We start from the raw sequence: 24,832 nt of genomic DNA on the forward strand, positions 1-24,832 counted from the left end.
GAAGGAAGGAAGGAAGAAAAGGAAGGAAGGAAGAAAAGAAAGAAAGAAAGAAAGAAAGAAAGAAAGAAAGAAAGAAAGAAAGAAAGTAAATAGCAGCCAGGAGAGGAGGGGATGGTGGGGTCGGGGGCCAGCAATCTGTGGCTGGGCGGCCACCTGAGTGCCAGGTGCCTCCACCCACAGGGCTCTAGTTGGTCAAGATGGCACCATTTCGCAAGATGATTTCCAGATGACCATGGACTTGCGTCCCTGTAAACCCAGTGGAACTAGAAACATGCGCTGACTGGTTCCACAGAGCCCACAAACACCAGCACTTGGTGACATGGCTTGCTGCCCCCGGTGGGGTTTTCCCTTGCAGTCACAGGGCAGCCGGGAGCTGTGGGTCACTGTCAGGAGAGGACTGAGTAGTGTTGGCCTGGGGAAACCCCCGAATTCAACCCCGGGGAGAGGTTGCACTGAATGTGGTCAAAGACACCGGTCAGTTTTCTTTTTTTTTTTTTTTTTTTGTCTTTTTCATTTTTATCGGTACCGGGGATCGAACTCACGACCGCCTGCTTGCAAGGCAGGTGCTTATGCCGCTGAGCTAAACCCCCAGCCCCTGTCACCGGTCAGTTTTCCAGGCACCCTAAGTCTGGGGTCATCTGACGCTGTAAGTTCCTTGTTCTGTCCTAAGTCAGGAGGTCCCAGGAAGCCCTGAGAAGTGACAGGGAAACCTGCCAGGATGGAGGGGAGGGCTCTGGAGGGTCTGTGGGTTTGGAGTTCAGATCTCCTGGATGGGGTAAATATAGGCATCTGATGGGACTTTTTTTTTCTTTTTGGAGGCAGGGTCTCACTATGTAGCCCAGGCTAGCTTTGAACTCATGGTGATCCTCCTGCCTCAGCCTCCCAAGTGCTGGGATTACAGGTGTGCGTCACCATGTCCGGCTGATGGACTTCTAATAGCAATAAAATACTTACTTCTGTTTATTAAAAGCCATGTTCTGGCCTTGTGCCAAGCATTTATTTGTTTATCTTTGGCTTTTTGAGACAGGGTCTTGCTATGTAGCCCAGGTTGGCCCTGAACTTTTGGAGGTCCTCCTGCCTCCACCTCTTAAGTGCTGGGATCCAGGTGTGAGCGAGCCACCACGCCTGGCTTGGTGTCAAGCATTTTTGTGTATGTGTGTCAAGCAATTTAAATGTATCACCGCTGCTTTCAGACCTCACAACACAGCAGTCACAGCTAACACCTGTCTGACATTTTTACTAGGCACCAGGCACTCTTCTGGGCGTTCGGCAAAAACTATTTAGCACATTCTTGATCCTCATTACACTTAGCAAATTAGCCACTGTTGTTCTACCAATGAGGGAACTGAGGCACCAAGAGGCTATGTGACTTGCCCAAGCTTGCAGAGCTGGGCGGGGAATGCTGCATGCAGGTCCGTGGGACCCCTGGACCCGGGCACTCCCCACAGCGCCTGTGCCAGGCGGGGGCATCCGGATCCGGGAGGGAAGCGCTGCTGTGGCCTCATCCTGTTTCCCAGGGGTGCACAGCTGTCAGGCGATGGTGTCCCCACCCTGCAGGCCCCTGGGGCCAGGAGCCAGTGGGTGGTCCCGCAGCTCCTGGATGGGGTACCACTGGTTAACTGGAGCTCTGGCCTTCAAACAGAGAGGCAGATGAGTGGAGTGCTGGGGACACAGACAGTGACGGGGACACTGAGAAGGGGCTGCTGTGTGTGCCGACTGCCCTCCCCGTCCCTCCTCTCCAGGGCCTCTGCCTTCTGTGTGCTGACAAATTCAGAGCCTGTGTGGCTTCCTCCCGCCCGTGGTCCTCTCGGTCCTAAGCACCTGCTCACTCTGACTGCCATGGCTGGCCCAGCTTATCCTTTCTTCTCCCTCTGCCCTGGGGACCCTGCTCTTCCAGAAGGTTCTGCCCTTGTTCTCCTCCAGCTATGTGCTGCTCCCTGTGCTGATCTGAGGCCTTGAATAGCTCCCGTGTGCCACCATGGCCCAAGTCCCGGCTTTGCCCCCAATCTGTCCTGAGCCAGGGCACTGCCACCTAAGAAGCCCCAGTGGTTCCCTGGCGGGGTAGATGTGAAGCTGGAGGACACACGGTCACCACCAGTGTCCTCTCCGACCCCTCCATGGCTCCAGGCCCCAGGTAGACACAGCTGTGTGGTCCTGCTAGTGCCATCTTCTGCCACTGGAGCCCCAGCTCCTGCAGGTCCAGCTCCCCTTTTTCAAGGACTTCCGGACTCCCAGGGTAGGTTGCCGCAGCCTTGGGGGTGTTGACTGTGGCCTCTCATCATGAGCTTCTGGATCCTACCTGCACCTCCCCTGGAGATTGAGTTGCCCTGAAGACAGGATGCTTAGGTCTATGTGTGTCCCCAGGGGCTCATCCAGGGGTGAACTCCTGGGCTGAACCCTCACTGAGGAAGAGCAGGAGCTGGGATGGTGGTGAGTGCCTGTAATCTCAGTACTTAGGAGGCTGAAGCAGGACAACTGCAAGCTTGAGGTCAGCCTGGGCTGCTTAGCAAGACTTACCTCAAAATCAAAAATTTTAAAAAAGGGCTGGGGATGTAGCTCAGGTGAAGGCCCTGGGTGCAAGCTTCAGTACTGCAGGAGGAGGAGGAGGAGGAGGAGGAGGAGGAGGAGGAGGAGAAAAGGGGGCAGGGGAGGAAGCTGACCAGGTTACAGAGAAGACAGGCTTGGTGGTGGCTTTCAGACAGAGGCTCAGGTCCAGAGTTCCTGAGAAAGGTCTTGGCTGGAGACAGGAGCATGTGGTTAGTGCAACTGGTGACAAACACAGGGTGAGAGGCCAAGGTCACCCCAAGAGAAGGCGCAGAGAATAACAGGACCGGAGAGCTGGTGCAGAGCCCGAAGTGCAGCGTCAGAGGTTGCGTGGCAGAGGAGCTGGGCAGGCGGGCAGAGGGCAGGTGGCTGCGGATGAGGGTGCTCCCCACGACCCGCCCCTCTGGCCTTCAGGCCCTGCTGCTGGCCTGTCCCCTGGCGCCTGGGATGGCTCTGTGACATTTTGACTAACCCGGTGCAGCTTCCCAAGCCTGATGAGCGGAGGTGTAGCAAAGGACTCCACCGGGTTTCCTCCCTTTCCCAGTCTCGTTCTCCCTTCCCCGTCCCTCTCCTCCCCTCCCCTCCTCCTTTCCGGTACTGGGGATTGAACCCAAGGCTTTTGCACTGTATCGACATCTTTTTTTTTTCTCCACAAACAAGGTTTTGTTGTCATTATCTAGGCTGGGTTCAGACTCGATTCTCCTGCTTTGGCCTCGCTAGTGCTGGGACACCAGGCGTGTGTCACCATGCCTGGCTTCCGCTTGGGTTTCTTGAGACTCTAAGGGAGACTGAGTACCGTGTAGGAAGTCGGACTGCAGACTGTCCTAGGTGGGGGGCAGCCACGGGAAATGGCCACAGGGATTCAAGGATATCCCAGCTAAGCATCAGATCTATAAGGAAGACATCACCCTGGACAATCAGCCCGGGTCCTCTAGTCCTGGCCACCATTTGACCATAACTGCAGGGCTGGAAATAGAGCTCAGTGATGCAGTGCCAGCCTGGCAAATGCAAGGTCCTCAGTGTGACTCTCAGTACCCTTCCCCCGCAAAAGTGACCATAACTGCAAAAGGGACACCAAGAGAATGGTCCAGGTGAGTCGGCTCCACCCATGGGACCGAGAGTAATAACAGAAACTATTATTCTAAGCCATGAGGTGGTAGCTTTCCCAGGCCTGGGGAGAGACAGGACTGCTCCTGTTTAACAGATGGAAAGCCAGGCGATGGTGGACCCTGTAATCCCAGCACTCGGGAGGCTGAGGCAGGAGGATCATTGCGAGTTTGAGACCAGCCTGGGCTACAAAGTGAGCTCAAGCCAGCCTGAACTGTATGGTGAGACCCTGTCTCAAAAAAAGACAAAAAACTAAACACCGCACATGAGGGATGTCAGCAGTGTCCTGGAGGCAGCTGGAGAGACAGCAGCCAGACAGGGTGGCCTGGGCCAGACTGCAGCCACATGGAATGGGCCAAATTCCTCGTGTGACTGGGGCAAGGAGGTTTTCCCCTGGTGGCTGCCTGGGCACCTGCTGGAACCCTGGCTTGTTCTTTTTCTTTGCCTGGTTAGGGATGGAACCCAGGGCCTCATGCCTGATGGCGAGTGCTCTACCACTGAGCTACATCCCAACCCGGGATGCTTTGTTTTTACTGTGGAGGACCGGATGACCGATGACAGGCAGCATCTTTTTTCACGCTGGCCTGGTTTGTTTTTTCCTGCTCATAGCCCTGGGGACAGAGGTGGGTGGGGAGGCCCGTGAGTCAGAGGCTGCTCAGCCAGGTGAGAGAGGGGCTGAGGCAGTGACGGAGGCCAAGGATGGGGGCTGGGGTGGGGCGTGCTCAGCCCCTGGACCCAATTCTGAGGGTGCAGTGCTGCCAACTGCAGACTCCCATCTCCCAGAGGCTTGGTGGCGCACCTCACCAGGACAGGGAGTCCCGGGCAGGCTGGGGTCTGGCCTCGCCATCCTTTGTGGCAGACAGATGAGACATGGCCACTGTGGGAACTTCAGCCAATGCTTTCTGCAGGCCGTGGCCCCTTTCAAAGTGAGGAAGAGATGGGGGTGGAGATTTAGCTCAGTGGCATAAGCACCAGCCTGGCAAACACCAGGTTCTGAGTTCAATCCCTGGTACAAAAATAAGTGAGGAAGACCTGGATGGCCCCCTCTGCCCACCCAGACTCCCTGTGCATCCCCAGGCTGAACCACATGCCCTGCCCGAGGGCAAGCACCAGGGCTTCCCTTCCCCACACTCCTCTGAGCTGGGTGCTCTCCGCTGCTGCACCCTCTGCCCGCAGTGCCCTCCTGACTTTCCCATGTGAAAAACTGGGTTCCAGAACTGCTCTCCAAAGCAGCTGCAGGCTGGGCTTTCCTCAGGGTTCCCACAGCCTTCAGGGACCCACCACATGTTTGTGTAGCTCAGCTACACATTATTGAACCCTGCAATTGTGATGGGACATCTGTCCTGGGCCCAGGATGGCCACCCCTCCACACACACACATTGGACAAGGCCTCCATTCAGGTCTAGGGCTAGAAGAAAAACCCACTTAAGGCTCCAAGCTAGGGTGTGACCTGCCAGAGGCTGTGGTCAAGGTCGGCCTCACTTCCAGCCCCACTTCTGAGGCCTGGGCCCCTGGGCCCTGTTACAGAGCCCAGAATATGAGGTGACATGACTCCCCAGGGACACAGTAGAGGGTGTGACCCCTGGGGACACGCCATGAAAGGCACATTCTGATTTAGGAGGTCGGGGTGGGCTGGACTCCCTGCTCCCACATGGGAATGTCATAGTCCTCACCCTGTGGAAGAACTCACCCTGTCTTCAGAAGCCCACAGCCACCAGCAGCCACCAGCAGCCACAGTGGGAAGGGCAGGGTGTGTGCACTGCTGTAAAAAACCCTAATCTCTGTGCTCCTCCCTGCCTGACTACCCGCGACATCAGAGCTGCAGGAACATTTTATTAAGTTAAGAAGGTTTGTGGAATGGGGCTGGGAATTTAGCTCAGTGGCACAGCACCTGCCTGGCAAGCGTCAGGTCCTGAGTTCAATTCCCGATACCCTCCCCCCACAAAAAAACAAACAGGTTTGTGGAGGAGAGGTGCCTTCATGGGTGACACCAACGGTTCTACACCCAGCATCCCTCAGGGGGATGTGGGGCTGCTGGCTCCCTCTGTTCCTCTGCCCCTCTATCCAGAGCCCCAGAGTGCGAGTGCACCCCAGGCAGGAAGTCGTTAGTAGGAGGTAGGGTGGGAAGAGGGCGCTGGCTCTGACTCTCCTGGGCAGCATCCATCACCAGGGCCACGGCCCAGAAGCCCAGGCAGGGGCCACAGCAGAACCGGATGCCACTAGGATTTGCTTTTTCAAAAAGTATAAAGAGTTTGGGAGGAAAAAAAAATCTATATAAAAATCTCTTCACATATAAAATCCTGAAGAAGGTGCAAGGTAAGACCCAGTGCGAGGGGCATGCTCAGATACGCCGGTGTTTGTGTGTGTGCGTGCTGGTGTGTGTGTGCATATGTGTGTGCTTGTGTATACCTGTGTGTGTGTTGCAGGTGCGTACACACCCTTGGCCCATAGGAGGGGGGAGGCTTGGCGTCTGACTTCCCTCCATCAGGGAAGGAGGCCGCTGGTCCCCTTGGGTTAGGGTGTGCAGCTGGCTGGGCCAGGAGGACCTGGGAGACGAGGGTGGATGCTGAGGGCTGGGGAGGCCGCCCAGCAATGGGGGTGACCAGGTCCTTCCCTGCAGGCTGCCTGGGCTGTTTCTCCCAGTGCAAAGACACACAGCACCAGAAGCCACTTGGGAGATGGGTGTGGGTGGGTGCAGGCTTTGTGGCGTCCGTAGCGCCCATCTCTACTCCGCCAGGCTATTGGACATGGCTTCCTTCTCCTGCAGGGCGGCCATGGCAAGCCGCAGGTGCTCCTTCAGCTGCTCGATCTCCTGCTCAGACCTTGTCTTGATGTGGTTCAGCTCCACATACACATCCTGGTATTTTCCCGAGGTGACGCGCTTGTCCTGGGGGGTGGGGGAGGAGGTGCCACCATGCCTGTGCTGCTCCCTGCTGGCCAGCACAGAGAGGCCAGCCCTGGGTCTATCACCCCAGCACTTCCTGGTGACCTGGGGCTCAGGGAAGCGAATGGCCCAGGGCACGTGTCTGTGCCTGAACAAACGCTCTGCTCACCAAAGGCAGTGATCACTGTGCCCCTCAGAGCCACCAGTGTGGTCACTTCCTGCCTCAAAATGGTCAAAGACCCAGCAGCCAGAGGTGGCCAGGCTGGCCACAGGCTGAGACCTGGGCTGGGATCCGGCCTGGACTGGATTGTATTTGACACATGGGTGGACACTCAGGACTGTCCCTCCACAGCTGTATCCCCAGCACCAGCATGGTGCGTGGTACATAGGAAAGTCAGCAGCAACCAGAGAGTAAAGTAATGCCGAGCAGGCAGAAGTGTGGCCTTGCCACTTCCCCTTTCCTGTCTACATTTCCCCGTCCCTGCCTGGAGGCAGCGTGGATGCCTCGGTGGGAGCCATGAAGAGACCCGAGGAGAGGCTGAGGGAGCGGCTGCTCCCAGGCTGGGCCCCCGGTGGCCAGCGCGGCCCCTGCACGGCTGGCGCTCGGCGGGCACCCACCTTCTGCATGGTCTGCAGCTCGTCCCGGAGGCACTGCACCTCCTTCTTCAGGTACTGGAGTTGGCTCTCTTTCACCCGCAGCAGCACCTGGGGATACGCGGCCAGGCTGACCCAGGGCCAGAGGCCGGAGCCCCTCAGGCCTGCAGCGCCCACAGCCTGGCTTCTCCCTGCCTCGGCCTGCCCCAAGACACCCCCCACCCTCTGCAGACTTCCTGGGGTGCTGCTCTGACCTCTGCCATCTCTGCCGTGGCCCCAACAGAGCATCAGAGCCTCCACAGGGGTGAAAGAGGCAAAAGGAAGCTGTGCTGGGGCCCTGTGGGTCAGGCCATGTGGCGTGGTGGGCGACCCCATGGGTCCTCCCGGTCTGAGGGGCCATACTGCTGACGTGACGGGGGGAAGCAGGGACCAGGACGAGAGCCAGGCAGCCGGGTTCAGCCCCACACTGACGGGGACCTGACCTCCGAGGCAGCTGACAGCCATGTGGGCTTCCTGATTGTCACCCGGGATAGTGACAGCATTTAGCCCATGGGGCTGTAAGGAAAATGAGACGGGCAAACAAAGGCCTTACAGGAGTTCATGCACAGATGAATGTTTGCTAATAAAATATACAGATCTCACTCCAGCCTCCCCACCCATGTAAGGAAGATGCTGACCCATTGCACAGATGTGCTATGGGGGCTCTCAAGGGCAGGATGACCTGCCATGGCCGCACAGCAGGTAGGGGACAGGACTCACGCTGCTGGGTGTGCTGTGGGTAGTGCCATGTTGGCCTGGGCCCTGCCCCTCAGAGGCTTGCGCCCCTCTGTGGGGAACCCCGGCCCCGGGAAGCTGCTCACCTCCAGCTCGCAGGAACTCCGCTTACTGCTGCGCCCACAGCTGTTGCTGGTGCCCTGCGAGGCCACGAAGCTGCGCAGTCGGTCTATCTCCTCGGAGAGGCGCGCGTGCAGCTCCTGCGGGAGGCGCAGTGGTCAGGGCAGGAGGCGCGGTGGTCAGGCTGGAAGGCGGCCCGAGCCCATGCCTGCTTCGAGGCCCACCTGGTTGTGGCGCAGCAGCTCCTGGCCCTCCTGCTGGCAGCGCTGCAGCGTGTCCTCCCGCTCCTCGGCCTGCTGCGTCAGCGCCTCGATCTCCAGGCACTTCTGCGAGTACTGCTCCGACAGCACCTGCAGCTCCCGCTTCAGCGCCTCCTCGTCGGACCTGAGCCACAACCAGGGCGCGGTGGGCGCGCACGCCCCACCAAGGCCTTGGGTTCTCCCCACGGGGCTGCCCTGGGCCGGTGTGGGCCATGAGCAAGGACAGCCGCTCCGGGCGGTGGATGCGTCCTCGCAGCCAAGCGGCCTCTCCAAAGGCCCCAAAGCCCACCTAGTCCAGACTGTGCTGGGACAGGAGAGACACCTACTGGCCAGGCAGGACACTGCAGCCCAGCTCTAGGAGACAGACGGGAGGGGAGATTAACGCCAAGACAAGTAGGGCCTCTTCGGGGGCTGCCTAGGGCCCTGGGCCTCCCCTCCTATGTGGGGCTGCAATGGGGTTTCAGCTAGGGGGACCCACATGTCCTCTGCCCTGGGCCTGAGCAAAGTCCCCAGCTACCCACCGTGACCCAGGGGCCCCGGGGCCGCCTTACTGGTGCTGCTTCCGGAGGCCATCGGGGCCCTGCTGGAGACTCCGGGTTTTGCTCAGCTCCCGGTTCAGTTCCTCCTGGTGGGCCTTCTCCATGGCCTTGATGGCTGGAGCAGGGAGGAAGGAAGAGGTGGAGGAGGATGGAGAGGAGTGACAGATGCCAAGGCGAAGGTGGGACAGGGAGCCGGGTGCAGAGCACTGGACCCGGGGCCACAGCCATGCGGGCTGTCCTCTCTGCCCCTGTGCCTGCCATGGGACGAGGTACTCTCCTGGGAAGACACCTCAGTGTCCAACTGCTGACACCTTTAGCTGCTAGTGGCTTCTGTTTGAGCCCCACAGTGGGCACCATCCCCAAAAGCCTCTCAGAGAAAAGTCTGTTCAGAGGAACAGCACCCGTCTGCTTTGCCCGGTGTGGGGTCCAGAGCCTGGGCTCTGCAGCCAATGTCCATCTGTCTGCTCAGGACCCTCATATGGAAAGGGGGACAGAGGCTCCTTCTCTGCAGGTCATTACTGAAGCTGTGTGCAGCATGTGCATAATGTGCCCGGCAGAGTGAAGCCTGGCTTGGGGGCTCTGTCACTCAGACTGTGGGCTCCTGAGGACTGAGCTGTTTCCACGTCACATAGGGTTGTGCTAAGAATTAAATCCTCATCCAGTTTTACCCACGCTCTTTTTTGCGGGGGAGGAGAGGCAAGGTCTCACTCTGTAGTTCCAGCTGGCCTCAGACTATGTATCCCAGGCTGGCCTCAAACTTGTGATCCTCCTGCCTCAGCTTCCAGGTCACTATGGCTGGTTTATCCACAATTTCAAAATCCACAAAGCTGAGCTGGGGGTTTAGCTCAGCGCCATAAGCCTTGCAAGCAGGTGGTTGTGAGTTCGATCCCCGGTACCGATAAAAATGAAAAAGACAAACAAAAAAAAAAAAAAAAAAAAAAGGAAAATCCAAAAAGCTTTGAACACTGAAAGCTTCTTGTCACCCTCCTGGTGGGTGACCCCCAGTGCCCAGGGACAAACGACTACTTATGATCCTTCTTGTTCCACAGCAGTTTCCCTGTGACACTTTAATGCTGGGTTACAGAGTGACACCTGGTCCCTGCTACGGTATGGGTAACCCTTATCTGCAGCCTGCACTAGTGACCTCCCTAGATGAAGGCACCAGGCCCCACGGTTGGACAGGGGGACCGTGAGTGAGTGCATGAAGTGCTTGGCCAGTGCTGGCGGGACTCAGGCTCCAGATCGCGTCCTCTCCTCATGCCGTTAGCCTGCAGACCCTGGGGGTGCCTAGGACATGCCAGGCACATGCGGGGGTGGGCTGGGGGGCCATACTGGGCACTTCCTGTTTCTGACTTTGGGGGTGGTGGTTGGTTACAGAGTGGCTTTGCAGTCAGAAGGTTCTGGCTCTGACCCCAGCTCTGCTACCTTGAGGCTGCACCCTTTGGACAGGTCACTGACCCTCTCCGGGGCCTGGCTTCCTCACTCGTGAAAGGGGCTGCTCTGTGGGGCCTTGTGAGTACTCAGGGGCTCTCCTGAGGCATGTGTGGGACACAGAGCTGGATCCATGTGTCTAGCCATGGTGTACAGACCCGAGGGAGAGGAGTCACTCTGTTGCAGAAAGATCTCTCGCTGCCTCAGTTTCTCAGTGCCTCCTTTTTTTTGTCTTTTTGAGACAGGGTCTCGCTATGCAGTTCAGGCTGGCCTTGGGCTCACTTCTCGCAGCCTCCTGAGTGCTGGGATTACAGGACTGTGCCACCGTGCCCAGCTAGTTTCCTCCCCTTTGTGAGTGGACCTGGAGCCCAGCTCAGGGGGCTTCCAACCTCAGATGACACCTCACCCCAAGTCTGACCCCAGCAGCCCCACCTCTGCCTTAAAACCTCCCTGCACCTCCTGGTCCTCACCCGAGACCGTGGCCGCCCTCTCCTCGTCCAGCAGCCGCTCCTTCTCCTGTTGCAGCCGCTGCAGCTCACGCTCATGGTGGCGCCGCAGCTGCTCCATTGCCTGCTGGTGTGAGGATTCCATCTCGGCCAGGCTGCGCTCACAGGTCTCCTGGGGGCCAGAGGCCGGGTGTCAGGGCTGTCCTTGCTGCCCCCAGTGGCGCTGCTAAGTGAGGAGCCTCGGGGACAGGCTCACAGCTGGCCCCAGAGCTGGGGCCACCAGCCTGCACCTGCCCCCACTGCCCCATCCCCAAACCTCACTGGCCACTGTCCCACCTTAAGCTTCCTGAGGGGCCTCTGTCCTGCTGGGTAAGAGCCCCAGTCCATGGTGGCCTTTGTGGCCCCATCACGGCCTGGCCCTTTCTACGAAGCAGCCTCTGAGCTATAGTTCGCACGCCTCCCAAAGCCTGGAACATTCTTCCGCACCGTTCTCGCCCTGGCTGGCTTACTTTGCTTGCAGCCAAGGTGCAATTGTCCTCCTACCCTGGGCTGGCCCCTCCCCGGCCTCTGCCTGACCATAATACCCAGCCTCGTCCTGGGCGCACGCCAGGTGCTTAGTCACCGAGCTGAAACTGGTGACAGTACAAAACAGGGCTTTGTAGACAGGGTGGGCATGCACTTAAAAGTCTGAGGATGGCCGCTGCTGGGAGCGCCCACTGGGACAGGTGCACGGCTATGTGGTGGCATCGTCACACCGTAACGGCCCTGTCCTTTAACTCAGCAATGAGTCGAAGGAAGTCAAGGGCACGCAGAGACTCAGGGAGCAGAGTATTCCCTAAGGCAAGCCTGGAAACACAGTGGCAATCAAGCTAAGTGCCCAAGTGGGGAAACCTTTAAATAAATGACGGGCTCACACCCTGCAAAGCACCCCAGGCAGCAGCTGGAAGATGGAGGCGCCGTCTTGGAAAGGTGTCTGCGCAGGTGACCCAGAGGCCAGGAACGAAAGCTGCCTCCCCATGACACATATGGTATGGTTCCACTCGGGGAACAGAACACAGGGAAAAATTAACAGCCTCCCTGAGACGCCCATGTCTTACTCCTGGGACCCACGACCAGGTCACATCACACGATAAAAGGTCAATTAAGGCTGCTCATCCGCTGACTTCACATCAGACTATCTGGTGGGCCACAGGAAACCATGGGGGTCCGTAACAGTGACAGCAAGGGCAGGAGACAAGGACTGTCAGAGTGACATAAAGGGACAAGGACTGGACTTCTCGTGGCAGCCGCCAGGAGCCTGAGCAAGAGTGAGCTCCCGAGGGTAAAAGGTCAGCCAGGCAGGAGGGGCGTCAGGATTCTACACCAAGCTGGGCAGGTGAACACCTTTCTGTCATTTAAGCAGCCCTGTGTGACAACCTCACAGCAGCCACGGGAAGCTCATGCATGGGGTGCCATGGTCACCGAGGTGAGCCTGGGGCACCGGGTGGGGAGAAACATGCCCATGTGATGTGAATCATCCTTATTATTTATGAGGTGCTGCTGATGGGACCCAGGGTTTTGCACACGCTAGGCAAGTGTTCTACCATGGAGCTATACCTTCAGCCTGCTGGCTGAGTTACTTTTGGAGGTGTAAATATGTTTCTCATTTTTGGTACCAGGAATCAAACTTAGGACTTTGTGCTTGCCAGGCAGGTGCTGTGCTGCTGAGCTATATGCCCAACCCAAATGTGTTTCTTATATAGTTTAAAAAAAAAAAAGATTCCGGCTGGGAGTGGTGGCGTTCACCTGTAATCCCAGTCCTCAGGGGGCTAAGGCAGGAGGAGTGTGGTGAGTTTGAGGCATGCCTGGGCTACATAGCCTGTCTCGAAAAACAAAACAAAACAAAACAAAGAAAGTGTTTAAGGTCATTAAAAAGGGAGAGGGAAGAGCTAGGGAAGAAGAGAAGCACAGAGGGCCTGAGAGGGCCCCATCCCAAGTAGGGCCTGCTCCCCGCTCCCCTACACCTGTCTGGGGGGAAGAAGGGTCTCCCGGTGCAGGAGGGTGAGTGAGAGGAGGGATGTCTGCTTTGCTGGGCCTCCACGCCCGTCCCCCCTCTTCGGATGACAGATCGAAGCTTTGCAGCCCCACAGCCTGGGTCCCCCAGAGGATCTGAACAAGCCCTGCCTTCTCAGGGCCTTAGCTTTAGCATGTGTCAAGGGGGCTGCACAACACCACCCACGAAGCATCCCAAGCAGCGGCAAGGTCAGCTCAGCCTAGTGCCAAAGGGGTACAGCCTGTGATCTTAAAGGGCCAGAGCAGGCAGGTGGTCCTGGGAATTGAGGGGTGCTGGGGTGATGGCAGGAGGCAGGATTCAGGCCATGAGCAGCGCTCCTAGCAAGCGAGGTGCAGCTCTGCACTGCCTTCCAGAGCGGGAAGAAGTCCCACATGGGCATGCCTCGGACATGAGGTAGATGTCAAAGGTGGATGAGAAGTGCCAGTGCCCCCCAAGTTAGCCCAGAAGGGTTGCGTTGTCAGAGAAGGCACCGAGCACCAGTGTGAGAAGCCCCAGCCCCGATGGCTGTGCTGCGGAGCCAGGGCCGCCCCAGCCCCGTAAGAGGGGCTCCCACTCAGCCTGCAACTTGTTACCCACTCAGGGTCCACAAACTTCCAGCCACCTCCTTCCTGTGCCCCAGGGGGGCTGGCCTTCTCTGCTGCCCTACGCATGTCCCAGATCTCAAATATTTTCAGGCTATTTTCTTCTCCCCTCCCCCACTCACCCAACCTAACAGGGTGGGACATTAAAGGCCTCTGGGCTCCAAAGTCACCCCATCAACTTGCTCTCTGGGCCTCAGTTTCTTCATCTGTAAGTTAGGAAGCCAGAGCAGTGTTCTGCAAATTTCACTTTAATGCCAGAAACCTTTCTCCCAACGCAATGGAAAGCAGGTTCTGATAGCAAAGCAGAGGAGGAAGGAGCTGCTCTAATCCAGGTCAGAGAGGCGACCCTGCCTTCACCCAGAGCGAGGAGGGCATGGCCTCAGGCCCTGGGCAGGGCCTCAGAGGGCTCCCCAGGAGCCAGGCTGCTCTGGGGGCTCAGCCTCCTTGTAGAGGCCCGGCCTAAGGCAGCTTGGACAATACTATATCCCCTCAAGGCCAGGGGACCCCAGGTCCCCACCCCTCAATAAACTCCCCATCCAGGATGGGGACCTTGGGGACCACTGTAGTGCACAGCCCCAGTCTCAAGGTCCCTGTGGGTACCCCTGTGTCCTGGGACCCAGGTGACAAGTCCTAAATCCTTCTTCCTCCTGATGCCCTGCCATCCACGGCCCAGCTCCCTTAGACTGGGCCTTGCACTCCAGGGCCATGTTCCAGGGTCACTGGTGACCTCCTAAGGTCTCTGGAATGAGACTCGGTTTGTCCCTGGAGGCTCTACCACGCCTGCCAATCTGCTGATGTCGCTACTCACAAGCCACTACATGGAGCGGTGCCTGCCCCTCAGGAAACCTTCCTGGAGCTCCCTCACTGTGACCCCCCCCCCCGAAACTTCAAGAAGGACCCTGGGCATTCCAGCATTCTTTCTTCTTTGGGCAATCATGTGCTGATGGCAGGCAGGGGACTCAAATTTTTAGAAATTTTGTCTTGGTTGCTACGCAAGGCCTTTCTGTTTTGCTTTGTTGGAGACCTGCTATGTAGCTCCTGCTATGTAGCTCAGGCTCGCCTTAAACCTATTAGTACAGCAGACTGGCCTCAGACTTAGAGGCCGTTCTCCTCCCTCAGCTCCTGAGTGCACTGCCACGTCCACGGCAGGGGCCATTTAAAAAATTTAAATGTATATAATTACAATCAAGTATATTCACAGCAAAAGTAACAGGTCCTCAAACTTTGCTGCTCCATGTTTCTCAGTATTTTTTTTCCTTAGTTCATAGCACTGTGCTATTTTATTTTATTTTTGTTACCAGGGTTCGAACTCATGACCTCGCGCATGCCAGGCAGGCGCGTGTGCTGCTGAGCGAAATCCCCAGCCCCAGGCCTGTACTATCTTACGTGCGCCTTTGAAGTTACTCCTCTATCCACTTGGCTGTGTGGCAAAAGCACTAGGGAAGGGTGCTGTCGCTTCACGCTCAGAGACTGCACTGGGAGCCTGCTCCTGGCCATAGTGGGTGCTTACACCATGGAAACTGGTAATGTTCCAAACCAGGGCTTCATTTATTGTTTTATGGATTCTCTGAAGCGATGAGAAAGCACTAAGCAGCATGTTGTCTGTATACAGAATGAAAGATTGCATAAATATCCTACTAGAATACTCCGTCTCAAAAAGGTATTCTGGCGCCATTCAGCAGAGAAGTTGCTCACTCACGTCAACCAACAAAAGCAAGTTTTCCTGTCTTCTCGTCTCGCCCATTAGCATAAGCCAGAACACCACCCATGTGCGCAGCAGGCTGTGGATGGATAGACGTGCACAGAAAGCTCACTGAAGGAATTCTGAGAAAAACCCACTTGCTACATGGAAGTCACGAAGAAGTGTCAAGATATTTTTTATTTGTACATTATATACTAAACATCTTTTCTATCAGCAAAATTTATAATAAATATGTATATATACACACATGTATTTTTCTCTGGAGAGCTAGTTGTCCCAATGGTGACAACTAAAAGTGTCCCCAGATGCAGTCAACTGTCCACGGGGGACAAAAGCAGCCCCAGTTGAGAACCACTGTCCTAGGTGGACATGTGCTCACCCCTGGGGCCGATGAGAGCTGGCACGTTGTGCAGGCTCTCCCTGTGCTTGGCAGGGGCGACACCCAGGGCCACTGGCTCCCCACTTCCCCAGGGCGGTGCAGGGGGAGGGGTCCAAGTGCAGAGTGTCACACAGGGACTCACACACAGACTCTGCAGTCCGCCGGACCCAGGCTCAAATCCCACCTCTGACACCTGCAGGCCGGGTGACCTCGGGCAAGTCACACACCCGCTCAGAGCTCAGTGGCCTTGTCTGTAAAATGGGCACAGTGATCATGCCCACCAGCTGTGGGGAGATCAAAGGAGATGATGCATGTCAATGCCACCACACACAGGTCCTGGCACACAGCAAGGAACCCAAAATGGCAACCGTTTTCAGGTAACACAGCAACCAGAAACCTGTCCCAACCCCACGAGACAGTGCCTCGGTCTCACCTGTGAAATATAGCCTGGAGGGATATGGCTGTCCTCCTGAGGCCTGGCCACGTTCTGAGGAGCCTCCCCTCGGGCTCGCCATGCCTCCAGCTGGGCACGAAGAGACTGTACCTATTGGGGAAGTGATCAGATCACTGGGCACCCAAGGAGGCACACAGGGCCTCCAGCTCCACACCACTTCAAGTGCAGACCCCTGGCTGCTAGGCGAAGCTCTGATTTTTGTGGAGGGACGTCTTAGCCAGAGGTGAGGGGACACACCTGTGATTCCAGCACTCGGGAGGCTGAGGCAGGAGGTCTGCCTTGAGTTTAGGCCAGTCTGGGCTATATAGTGAGTTCAAGGCCAGCCTGAATTACACAGCAAGAGCTTGTCTCAAAGAACCCAAAAAGCGGGGATATCACGGCTGTGTCCTGGACGGCGAGGTGGATGACCTGGGAAAACCTCGGCCCACAGACCAAAGTCAGGGTTGGGCACAGCACACTCACTGCAGTCGGTTATCAACTACACTGTGATGGCAGCTGGGGAAATATCTCTGAGCCTCAGTTTCCCCATCAGTGAAGAGGGATCCCAAGTGGGCTCACAAGAGGCTGAGCACACAGGAGATGTACGATAAATAACCGGTCCCACCCCTGGCTTCCCACTTCCGTTCTCTGTGGCTATTAAAGGCAGAGCTAGGAAGGAAAAAACAGAACAGAACAAAATAGAACAAAACAAAACACCACAGTCCTGGAAAGAAGATTGTTATTCGCGAGGAGCCTCAAGTACCAGATGGTGAAGATAAGGAGTGAGCTCCCCATCACAGTGCGTATGCAAGGCCAAGGCCAGGGTGCGCAGGGACTGGAGGGGCGCAGTATGAGGGGCCTACCTCCTTCTCCAGGGCCTCGTGGTTGTCACTCGGGGGTGCCCGGCGCTCACTGCGGCTTTGGTTGAGTAGGGCAGTGAGTGGCACCCGCTTGTTGTCCCTGAGGGGCAGCTTCTCCAGCTCCTGCCACTTCTTTTCAATCTCCTCGCTGAGCCGGCTCTGCTGGTCCTCGGTCAGTGGGGCACCGAGGCCCCGGCGTGGTGCCTCGCCAGGGGGTGTCTCGGGGGCTCGGCTATCTGTGGCCTCGAACCACCTGCGGCGTTCCTCGGAGCGCTGGGCCAGGTCCCGCTCCAGCTCCTCCTGCTTGGCCGGGGTTCGGGCCCGCTGCGGGCTGCCCTGGGTCAAGGGCGAGAGCTCCACATAGTCCAGCAACTGCCGGGACCCATCCGCCTTGCGGGGTCCACTGCGCCCGCTGACCTCAGAGCTGGCCCGCTGCTCCCCCGCCTTCAGGGATCCCTTCTGGGGGCCGTAGCCATGCAGCGTGTTCTCCTTGTTGCAGTCCGAGAGCCTAGGACGCCAGCAGGGACCCATCAGGGGGATCTGGGCCACTCGAGAGCACCTCTGGCACCAGCCCTGCCCACAGGGACCCCAGCAGGCAAGCAGCGCCCCCCAAGACTGAGCTCCAGCATCACAGTCAGTGGACCCTGGAAACAGCCCAGCTCTGCCACTTTTCAGAAGGGGACCCACGTGTCTGCCTCCCTGCCCTACTTGGAGTCTCAGTCACCTCATCTGTAATATGGGACAGAACTACCATGCATAACAGAAATTCAAGGGCTGAGTGAGCAAATGTGTGCAAAGCAACCAGGGAGCCCTCAGCCAGCACTGTCAGCGTGTTACTATTAGAAGTATAAAAACGGCACAGCATGGTGGTACATGCCTGGAATCCCAAGACTCTGGCAGGCTGAGGCAGGAGAACTGCCAAGTTTGAGCTCAGTCCAGGCAACTGAGTGACTAAGCAAGACTTCATCTCAAAATTCAAAGTAAAAGATAAAAAAGGGCCAGGAATACAGCTCAGTGTGAGGGCCCTGGGTGTGATCTCAATACCACACATGGAAAAAAAGTATGGAACACAGTAATGTGTGAGCAGAGGCTCTGAGCCCAAGAGGCTCACAGAGGCAGGGGCTGTCACAGTGACCGGTGCTGGGGTAAGGACTGGGAGGTCTGGGTGCGCAGGGCACAGGTCACTGGGACTGAGTGACCGCTGTGGTTTTCTTCTTCCACAGTACAGCTGGGGACGCAGTTACTGGTCAGCAGCTGTCCCTCTCAGAGTCCTGCAGTAGCCTGTGGCCATGTGACCATGTTCCCCTGGGGTGTGGAGACGGTCTCCCCTGGGGCATGACAGACAGTTCCCCCGAAGGGCTGGGTGACCCTCAATGAGCCCAGGCAGCATTGTCTCAGCCAGAGGCCAAGCAGGCAGCCACTGCCTACAGGCTGGCTGGGCTCTACACCTCTAGTCCACTCCTGGGAATGAATTAAACCCCCTTCATGCTTAAGCCACTGGTCTGGGATTTATTAAAGCAGCGGAGCCTATGGACTAAGTCACAGTCCTTACAAAGGCACTGGGCACATTGCAGACACCATGGCCCACATGACAGATGAGGACTCTGACACAACCCAGGAAAGCCACTGGCCTAAGGCTGAACAGCCCAGGCGGGGTGCGGTGGGGAGGGGATGACTCTGTTCAGCTCCCTTCAACACCACACTCCATTCCGGCTGCCCTGTGCTGCAGTCCTACCCCGGAGAGGGCTTTGCCACCGGTGACAGTCTCCTGTCCTCTCCTGCAGCAGACTTAGACCCCATCCCGCTCCTTCCGGATGTGCTGGGACGGTAAGGCAGACCCAAGACCCCTAATGAATTTCCGCATGAGTGTCAAGAATGCTTGCTGCTCTTTCTCCCCATTCTGCTGCTAGAGAAACTGAGGTCCAGAAGCTGGAGCCACAGGGCCCCCAAGTGAGTGTCCCATATGGGTGGCAGCCCCTTCCCCAGGGCCCCAGTCCAGCTCAGCACATACTTAGTGACATCAGGGGCTAAAGCTGGACGCACGGTCTTCCTCAGGGCCTCGATCCAGTTCCGCCGGATGCCCGAGGTCATGGCCGACAGGGTATAGACAGCGTCCTTGGTCTGCAAGTCCACACCGCAGGCCAGTTGCCACATGGCCAGCCCCACACTCCCTCCCTGCTGCAGACCCCAGGGAGGGTGGCTCTTTACTGTCAGTCTGAGGTCAGGCCAAGGAGCAGGGTGGTGGTGGGTGAAAGCTCCCCTACTCCAGCCTGGGAGGAACACACCAGCTCTGTGTTCTCCCCAGGTGTACTGGGTACTAGTACTGAGGATGGGGGTCTCTGGGTCAGCTCTGGGGCCCCAGCCGCGCTGTCCCCCTCCCCCAGCTGCACGCAGACTCACGTGGATCTGGAAGCCATAGTTTCGCTGCACTGCGAACTCCGTGACGTCTGTGCAAGACCGCAGGTCAATCTCACCGTCCAGTTCATCTGCCTAGAGCAGGGGCACCCACCATGGTCCACATGGGTCCTGGGGACACCCACGCCGCTGACCCCAGCCAGGACATCCAGCCTTCCCAATACCAGCTGCCTCACCTCCTCAGCCGTGGAGTCTCTGTAATACTTGAGGCTGGAATCCGTCAGCACGAACCAGTGCTTCTTCCACTGAGAAGAGAGGTGTGATGAGCGAGGGGCAGGGAGCTGCTGAGTCCTGGGCGGCTGACGGTCACCTACTCAGCACGGTCAGAGCCCCTCTGCTACCTCCTGGAGCCATGGCAGCAGCATCTGTGATATGGGTTGGCTTCTCCGCTGCAACCACACACCCCCACCCCTTCCCTGATCTGCTGATGGGCCTAGACCCCTCTGAAGGTTGGCAAAACGGCTCCCATACCTCCGCTGGGGAATCTCGGAGAGGACATGTAAAGGTGAAAGGTCACGTCCCCAGCCAGTCTGGAGCTTGGTGTGGCCTGAACTTGTAAGTCTTTTCCCTATGCTCCCCACCTTCTGCACTGGCACAGACTAAGGTCCAGAGGGGACTAGAAAGAGGCCCAGGGCAGGCAATCAAGCATAAGCTCTGGCATTCGTCCTGAGGATATGGCCTGGTTGTTTGTTTGTCTCACTGTAGCGTTTACACTGGCTTAGAACTATGTAGCCCAAGCTGGCCGTGAACTCTAGGTAATCCTGCCACAGCCTCTCAAGTGCCAGGCTTACTGGCACGCATCACACCTGGCCTTGCATCCTGATTTATATTCAGGGTGTTGGTGTGCGAGGCCTCTCTGCTCCAGCTGAGTTTAGGCTGGCAGAACATGAAAGAAAGAGGCAGGGGCACCAGACTGGCACGATGCCACACATGCCCAGCTCAGCTGCCTCCAAGCTCTGGTCACTCCACTGGAATGCCAGTCAAGGGAGGTCCGCCCACTGCCAGGGTTGGGCTCCCTCGTGTCACCACGCTGTCTGGATTGTTTGGTTCTTTCAAGTATTTAGCTTCCTTCTTCTGGGACATGGCAGTTTTCATAGGTGTCCACTGTTTCTTTCTGTGCTGCCGCCACTAGGGGGTTTTAGTGTCCAGGAACCCGGCCCGTGACTCTCCCTTGCTAGGTATCCATGTGCCTTCAGGCGTAGGTCTGCGCGGCTGTCACCTCCAATCTCCTGACCCGCACACTGGGCTGCTGGGAAGGCCCTAAGCTACTTGCAAGGTGAGAGGAGAGGCGCCCACTGCCCTTGCGTGTTTCCTGTGGCTCTTGGCACAGGGACAGGCACCAGGTTGCTGGGGAAGGTTGTAAGAGGCTCATGGGACTGCCTCCTGTCTGTACACCCGGAGGCTGGGCAGGCTGCACTCCTGGGGCCCTTCCAGCTGGACATTCCACAGCCCTGCGAAAGAGGATGAGTAACGGCCAGTTCTGGGTGGGGCCTGTAATCCCTCTGCCCTCTGGGGACCCTGGGTGGGGAGGCCAGGAAGGGGTCATTGGCCGGGCGCCAGCCCTTGTGTGAGTTTGGAGAGCGGCCACCAGGGGACGATGGGCAGGCGGTGGGGACGGAAGGCTGCGGGCTAGGGAGAAGAAAGCATGTGGGCAGGAAACACAATGAGAGTCCCTCTGGCTCAGAGCCCTGGCCGGCATGCGGGCTGCACACAGAGCCCGGCCACAGGCGCATGCAGGCCCGGGTGGGAGCTGTCCCCTCCCAGGTCAGCTGGGCAGTGAGCCAGCTCCAGCTCTTGGGCTCCCGCCTGGCAGCTAAAAGGGCAGAGTTGCTGAAACAGCCACTGTCCCCTCTGGTTGCAAGGCTGGATATGTTCAGGAAAGGAAGAGTCACGAGCAGAGATCCCAGTACGTACCAGGGCCTTGTGGGACCTTTTACATGCCTGATCTCTAAGTTACCCTTCATGCCCATAACACAGATGTAGCCACTGAGGCCTAGAGAAGGCTGTGCGGCTCCACAGTGGTGAGACTTCTGAGCCCCCGCTCCAAACCCCACCATTGAGGCTGAGTCTGAGAATCTGTCTTGGGCCAGGTGTTCAGCACAAGCCGTCCTGCCTCCAGACCCCCAGGTTCCCAACCAGGGTTGTCACCAGATGAGACAGCCAAGAAGCACTTAGGGCTGGCATGGGGGGGCATGATGGGCAGGGAGGTCTCTACCCTACTGCACACTTGGGCCGGACCTTTTCCCTGGACAGGAAATGCACGTTCCTGGGATTTTCACCTGACCCCAACCCCCAGAGGCCAGGGTCTGTAGAAAGTCAGACAGGCACCAGAAACTCCTGGACGGCCCAAGCCAAGCTCTCCTTCCCACCCAGCCCTCCTACCTCTCCTGGCTTGTCCAAGATTGACATCCATCCCTTCTTGAAGTTGAGCAGATCAGGCTGTGGGGAGATGAGGAAGTGGGCAAGTCAGGCCCCACAGAAAGCCACCTGGGCTGGGGAGCAGAGGGCGCTGTGCCCGCCCTGCCCCAGTCTGTCAGATGAGGTTCTGGGAAATCGGTTGTAAGAGGCAAGGGCCCAGGAATCCCCAAACCTGAGGTAGCCTCGGCCCCTTTCCCAATAGCCAGCATCCTCTGGGAGCCAGCCCGAATGGCTGACACTAACACCACAGATGTCTGAGCTCCCCTCCATGCAAGCAGCAGAAAGCAGAGTCCAGAGGACTTGGCCTGCAAAAGAGACCCCTCAGGAACCCAGCAAGCAGCCCAGAATAGCAGGCTGAGCCATCTGTCCAGGTCCTTCTTGACCAGTCCAGGCACCACCAGGACCTGCCTAGGGCCATGCCCACCCCACCCACCGACCTGCGGTCCAGCTAGCCCTGCCCTTCCTGCATCTCCTGGAGACCCGGAAAGGTGAGCGGGTACTAGGCTGGGGTCAGAAACCCTCTGGTCTCCCCCGGTCTCTTTGGGAAGGCTGTGGCACTGCAGTCCAAACAAGCCCTACCTGTCGGGTCCTGCCCAGAAGGGCACAGCCCCGGGCCCTGGGGAGTCCCAGCTGCAGCATGGTCCACAAGGGCCTGTGAGCCTAAGTCACAAAGCTGCTCATGCTGGCACCTTCCTGCCTGTGCCCGGGTGGTAGGCACCACCACTAGACCTCCTGCCTGCTGGGTCCCGCTGCAGCCTCAGCTCCAGCCTGCAGGCAGAGGCCAGCAGGGCAGTCAGGCTGGGGTGCAGGGAAGAGGCGGCCACCTGCTGTCATGGCTCTGAGCCCACCTATCAGCGCCTGCATCTGGGCCTCACCAGGCCAAGGTGTCTGGTTGCGGGGAGGGAGCCCCGTAGCAGGGCTCAGTGCAGGGTGGGCGGCGACAGCTGGAAACTAGAGCCAAATGACCTGGCCACCGCTCCCGACCTCCTTACAGGGGGCTGGTGTCCTCCTAGGTGGAGGAGATGGGCTGAAAGGGGTCTTGGGCCAGCAGCCTGGAATGCAGAGCCGGTGGGGATCTAACAAGCTGGCGCTCACTACCTCGCATACCTGTCTGAGGGAGGAGTCAGGAAACCCTGGGGCTGTGTTTGTCCGAGTGCCCTCTGTTGTACCAGCCTGTCACCCACCCAAGCGAAGACTGAAGACTGGTGACCAACACACCAGCTTTGCTTCAGCCTGGGACCACCACAGTTCAAGGGCCTGGCCCAGGACTCAGGAGAGGTTGCTGAAGAAATAGCTTCCACTTCCCAGGGCTAAGTCCTGTGTTTTGGGCACAAGGCCTCATCGAAACCTGGCCCTAACGAGCCAAGTTCCTTGGGGACAGACCCACCGAGCTGGCTTCCCACAGCTGACCAGGGTGAGCCTGGAGGACCAAGCAGGCGAGAGCCATCAGGGGAGAGACAGGCTCTGGGCCGCAGGCTTCTCAGCTGCAATGACAGGCTGCAGGGACCCCCAGGACTTCCTGGGAGGGCAGAGGCTGTGACCTTCCTAAATCACACCCTCTGCTGCCAGATATGACAAGTGACTGAGGGTCCTGCCCTTCTAATCAGCTTTCTACAAGTTCTGAACGTGCTGCAGACACAGCAGCCTGGTGACCCTCCAGGGGTCAGCGCTGACACACCACGCGTCCATGTCACACATGACCTACTGTGGTGACCTTGGGGAGAGGAGGCTGCCAGAGCATTTGCATACTAGGCAAGCATCCTACCACGGAGCTACACCCCAGCATTTTTAATTTTTTTGAAGCACAGTCTTACTAAAATTGCCCTGGTAGGCCTTGAACATCTGAGCCTTCTGCCTGAGCCTTCCAAGTAGTGGAAATATTGTGTCCAGCAAGAGTCTTTTTTTTTTGGACACAGGCTCTCTCTATGTAGTCCAGGCAGTCTTCAAATTTGAGGCAATCCTGCCTCAGCCTCCCAAGAGCTGGAATTACAGGTGTACCTCAACACACCCACCCAAAGTGAGTCTTTAAGCCCTCTAGAAGGGGAACCTGCAGCCACTGCCCATCTGGCCTCCTTTCAGGGAGTCCCAATCTCCTCAGGTGAAAGAGATGGGCCAACTGCACCCCAGCTCCCGAGGCAAAGCAATGTCTTCCCACCCACAGGGTCTCGGTCCCTGTCCCTGCTTGAGGAGAACCAACTGGCCCTCACAACCTTCCTCTCTGACCTTGGCCACAATGCCTCTAAGTACACACTGCTAGAGCCACCACTCAAAAAGAACTAGTGTTACTAGCTCCTTAAAACCTCTAAGTGGCTGGACAATCCCAGCACTCAGGAGGCTGAGGCGGGAAGATTGGTGTAAATTCCACACCAGCTTGGATTACATGGAGTTCAAGGCCAGCCTGGAATACACAGGGAGAACCTGTTTTAAAAACAAACAGAAAGCCTCCAAGGGTGGGTCAAAAATAAATTACAGCATTGACCTCGGGTCAACCCAGCCAGACCCCACCACTGGGTGCTCCCAGATCCCCAGAGCACTGACTTGGAGCCTTCACACCTGCCGTGGCCTCAGCCTGAAATGCCAGACTTCATCTGCCATTCGCTGAGCAAGCCCCTACTCATTCCCCAAGGCCCAGCTTAATTGCCACCTCCAGCAGGCGGCAGGCACCACACACGGCGCTGGCTGCCCCCAACTGCCCTGCTGCAGCCCCTCAACCAAGCCGGTCACATAACGACTTTACATGCCCCTCCTGCTGGGCATTTCTCTCATGGGGACCCAGCACAGACAGGGAGTCTTTTTTTTTTTCCTCCCCCTTTAAAGCACCAAGCATCTAGCCTAGGGCAGGACATCAGCTGTGAACAAGAGCCTCGGCCCCTGCCCTGTGGGTCTTAGGGGAGAGACAGACAGTAAACAAGAGAAGAAGGATATAATTTGATGCCTGGCTGTGCTGGAGGATGAGGCTCTCAGCAAAGCGCTGCTGGGGCTGAGGCAAGAGGGAGTGGAAGGAAGAGAATCCGCACTGCAAATCACCAGCTCCCTGACACCTCTGAGCAGTTACCCATCCTCAGCAACTGTGCCACTTGCTCTGGGCCGATTGCTGAGCTCTGGCTGTGGGACTGGGGTGATGCACCAGGGGACAGAAGGGCAGGCAGAAGGCATCTCGGAACACCAGTTCAGGTCTGAATGGGCCAAGCTGAATCCAGCAAGCACTGTGAATGCTCTCTTTTCTGCTCTGAAATGCTTTGTGGCTCCCAGCTACCCCTGCCCAAAGCCAGACTGATTTCCTGAGCCTTGAACTGCCTTTCCTTTTGCTCCCCAAACATGGCCACCAGCCTCGTCCACACTGTAGCCTCCT

The 24,832-nt window shown here is 57.6% G+C and overlaps 1 protein-coding gene across 3 annotated transcripts in view; it reads right to left on the bottom strand.

Moving 5' to 3' along the window:
• Nucleotides 1–5,464: 5,464 nt before the first annotated feature.
• Triobp (TRIO and F-actin binding protein) overlaps nucleotides 5,465–24,832 on the bottom strand; it is a 45,264-nt gene continuing 25,896 nt past the window's right edge. For 2 of the 3 annotated variants that reach the window (XM_063243851.1, XM_013153115.2), the window contains 12 exons: nucleotides 21,445–21,501; nucleotides 19,239–19,307; nucleotides 19,048–19,137; nucleotides 18,659–18,768; nucleotides 16,651–17,155; nucleotides 15,788–15,898; nucleotides 10,664–10,811; nucleotides 8,775–8,877; nucleotides 8,188–8,347; nucleotides 7,990–8,103; nucleotides 7,154–7,240; nucleotides 5,465–6,538 (listed from right to left, as the gene is read on the bottom strand). In XM_063243851.1, the coding sequence (XP_063099921.1) occupies nucleotides 6,377–6,538; nucleotides 7,154–7,240; nucleotides 7,990–8,103; nucleotides 8,188–8,347; nucleotides 8,775–8,877; nucleotides 10,664–10,811; nucleotides 15,788–15,898; nucleotides 16,651–17,155; nucleotides 18,659–18,768; nucleotides 19,048–19,137; nucleotides 19,239–19,307; nucleotides 21,445–21,501 (1,716 nt within the window). In that variant the 3' untranslated portion in view covers nucleotides 5,465–6,376. Of the gene's footprint in view, nucleotides 6,539–7,153; nucleotides 7,241–7,989; nucleotides 8,104–8,187; nucleotides 8,348–8,774; nucleotides 8,878–10,663; nucleotides 10,812–15,787; nucleotides 15,899–16,650; nucleotides 17,156–18,658; nucleotides 18,769–19,047; nucleotides 19,138–19,238; nucleotides 19,308–21,444; nucleotides 21,502–22,059; nucleotides 22,231–24,832 lie in introns of those variants that run through there. The other variant, XM_063243850.1, reaches the window with a different exon arrangement.

This window comes from Cavia porcellus, unplaced genomic scaffold (genome assembly GCF_034190915.1).
Source record: "Cavia porcellus strain 051 isolate PalLab524CR breed Dunkin Hartley unplaced genomic scaffold, mCavPor4.1 scaffold_40, whole genome shotgun sequence".
Classification (NCBI taxonomy): domain Eukaryota; kingdom Metazoa; phylum Chordata; class Mammalia; order Rodentia; family Caviidae; genus Cavia; species Cavia porcellus.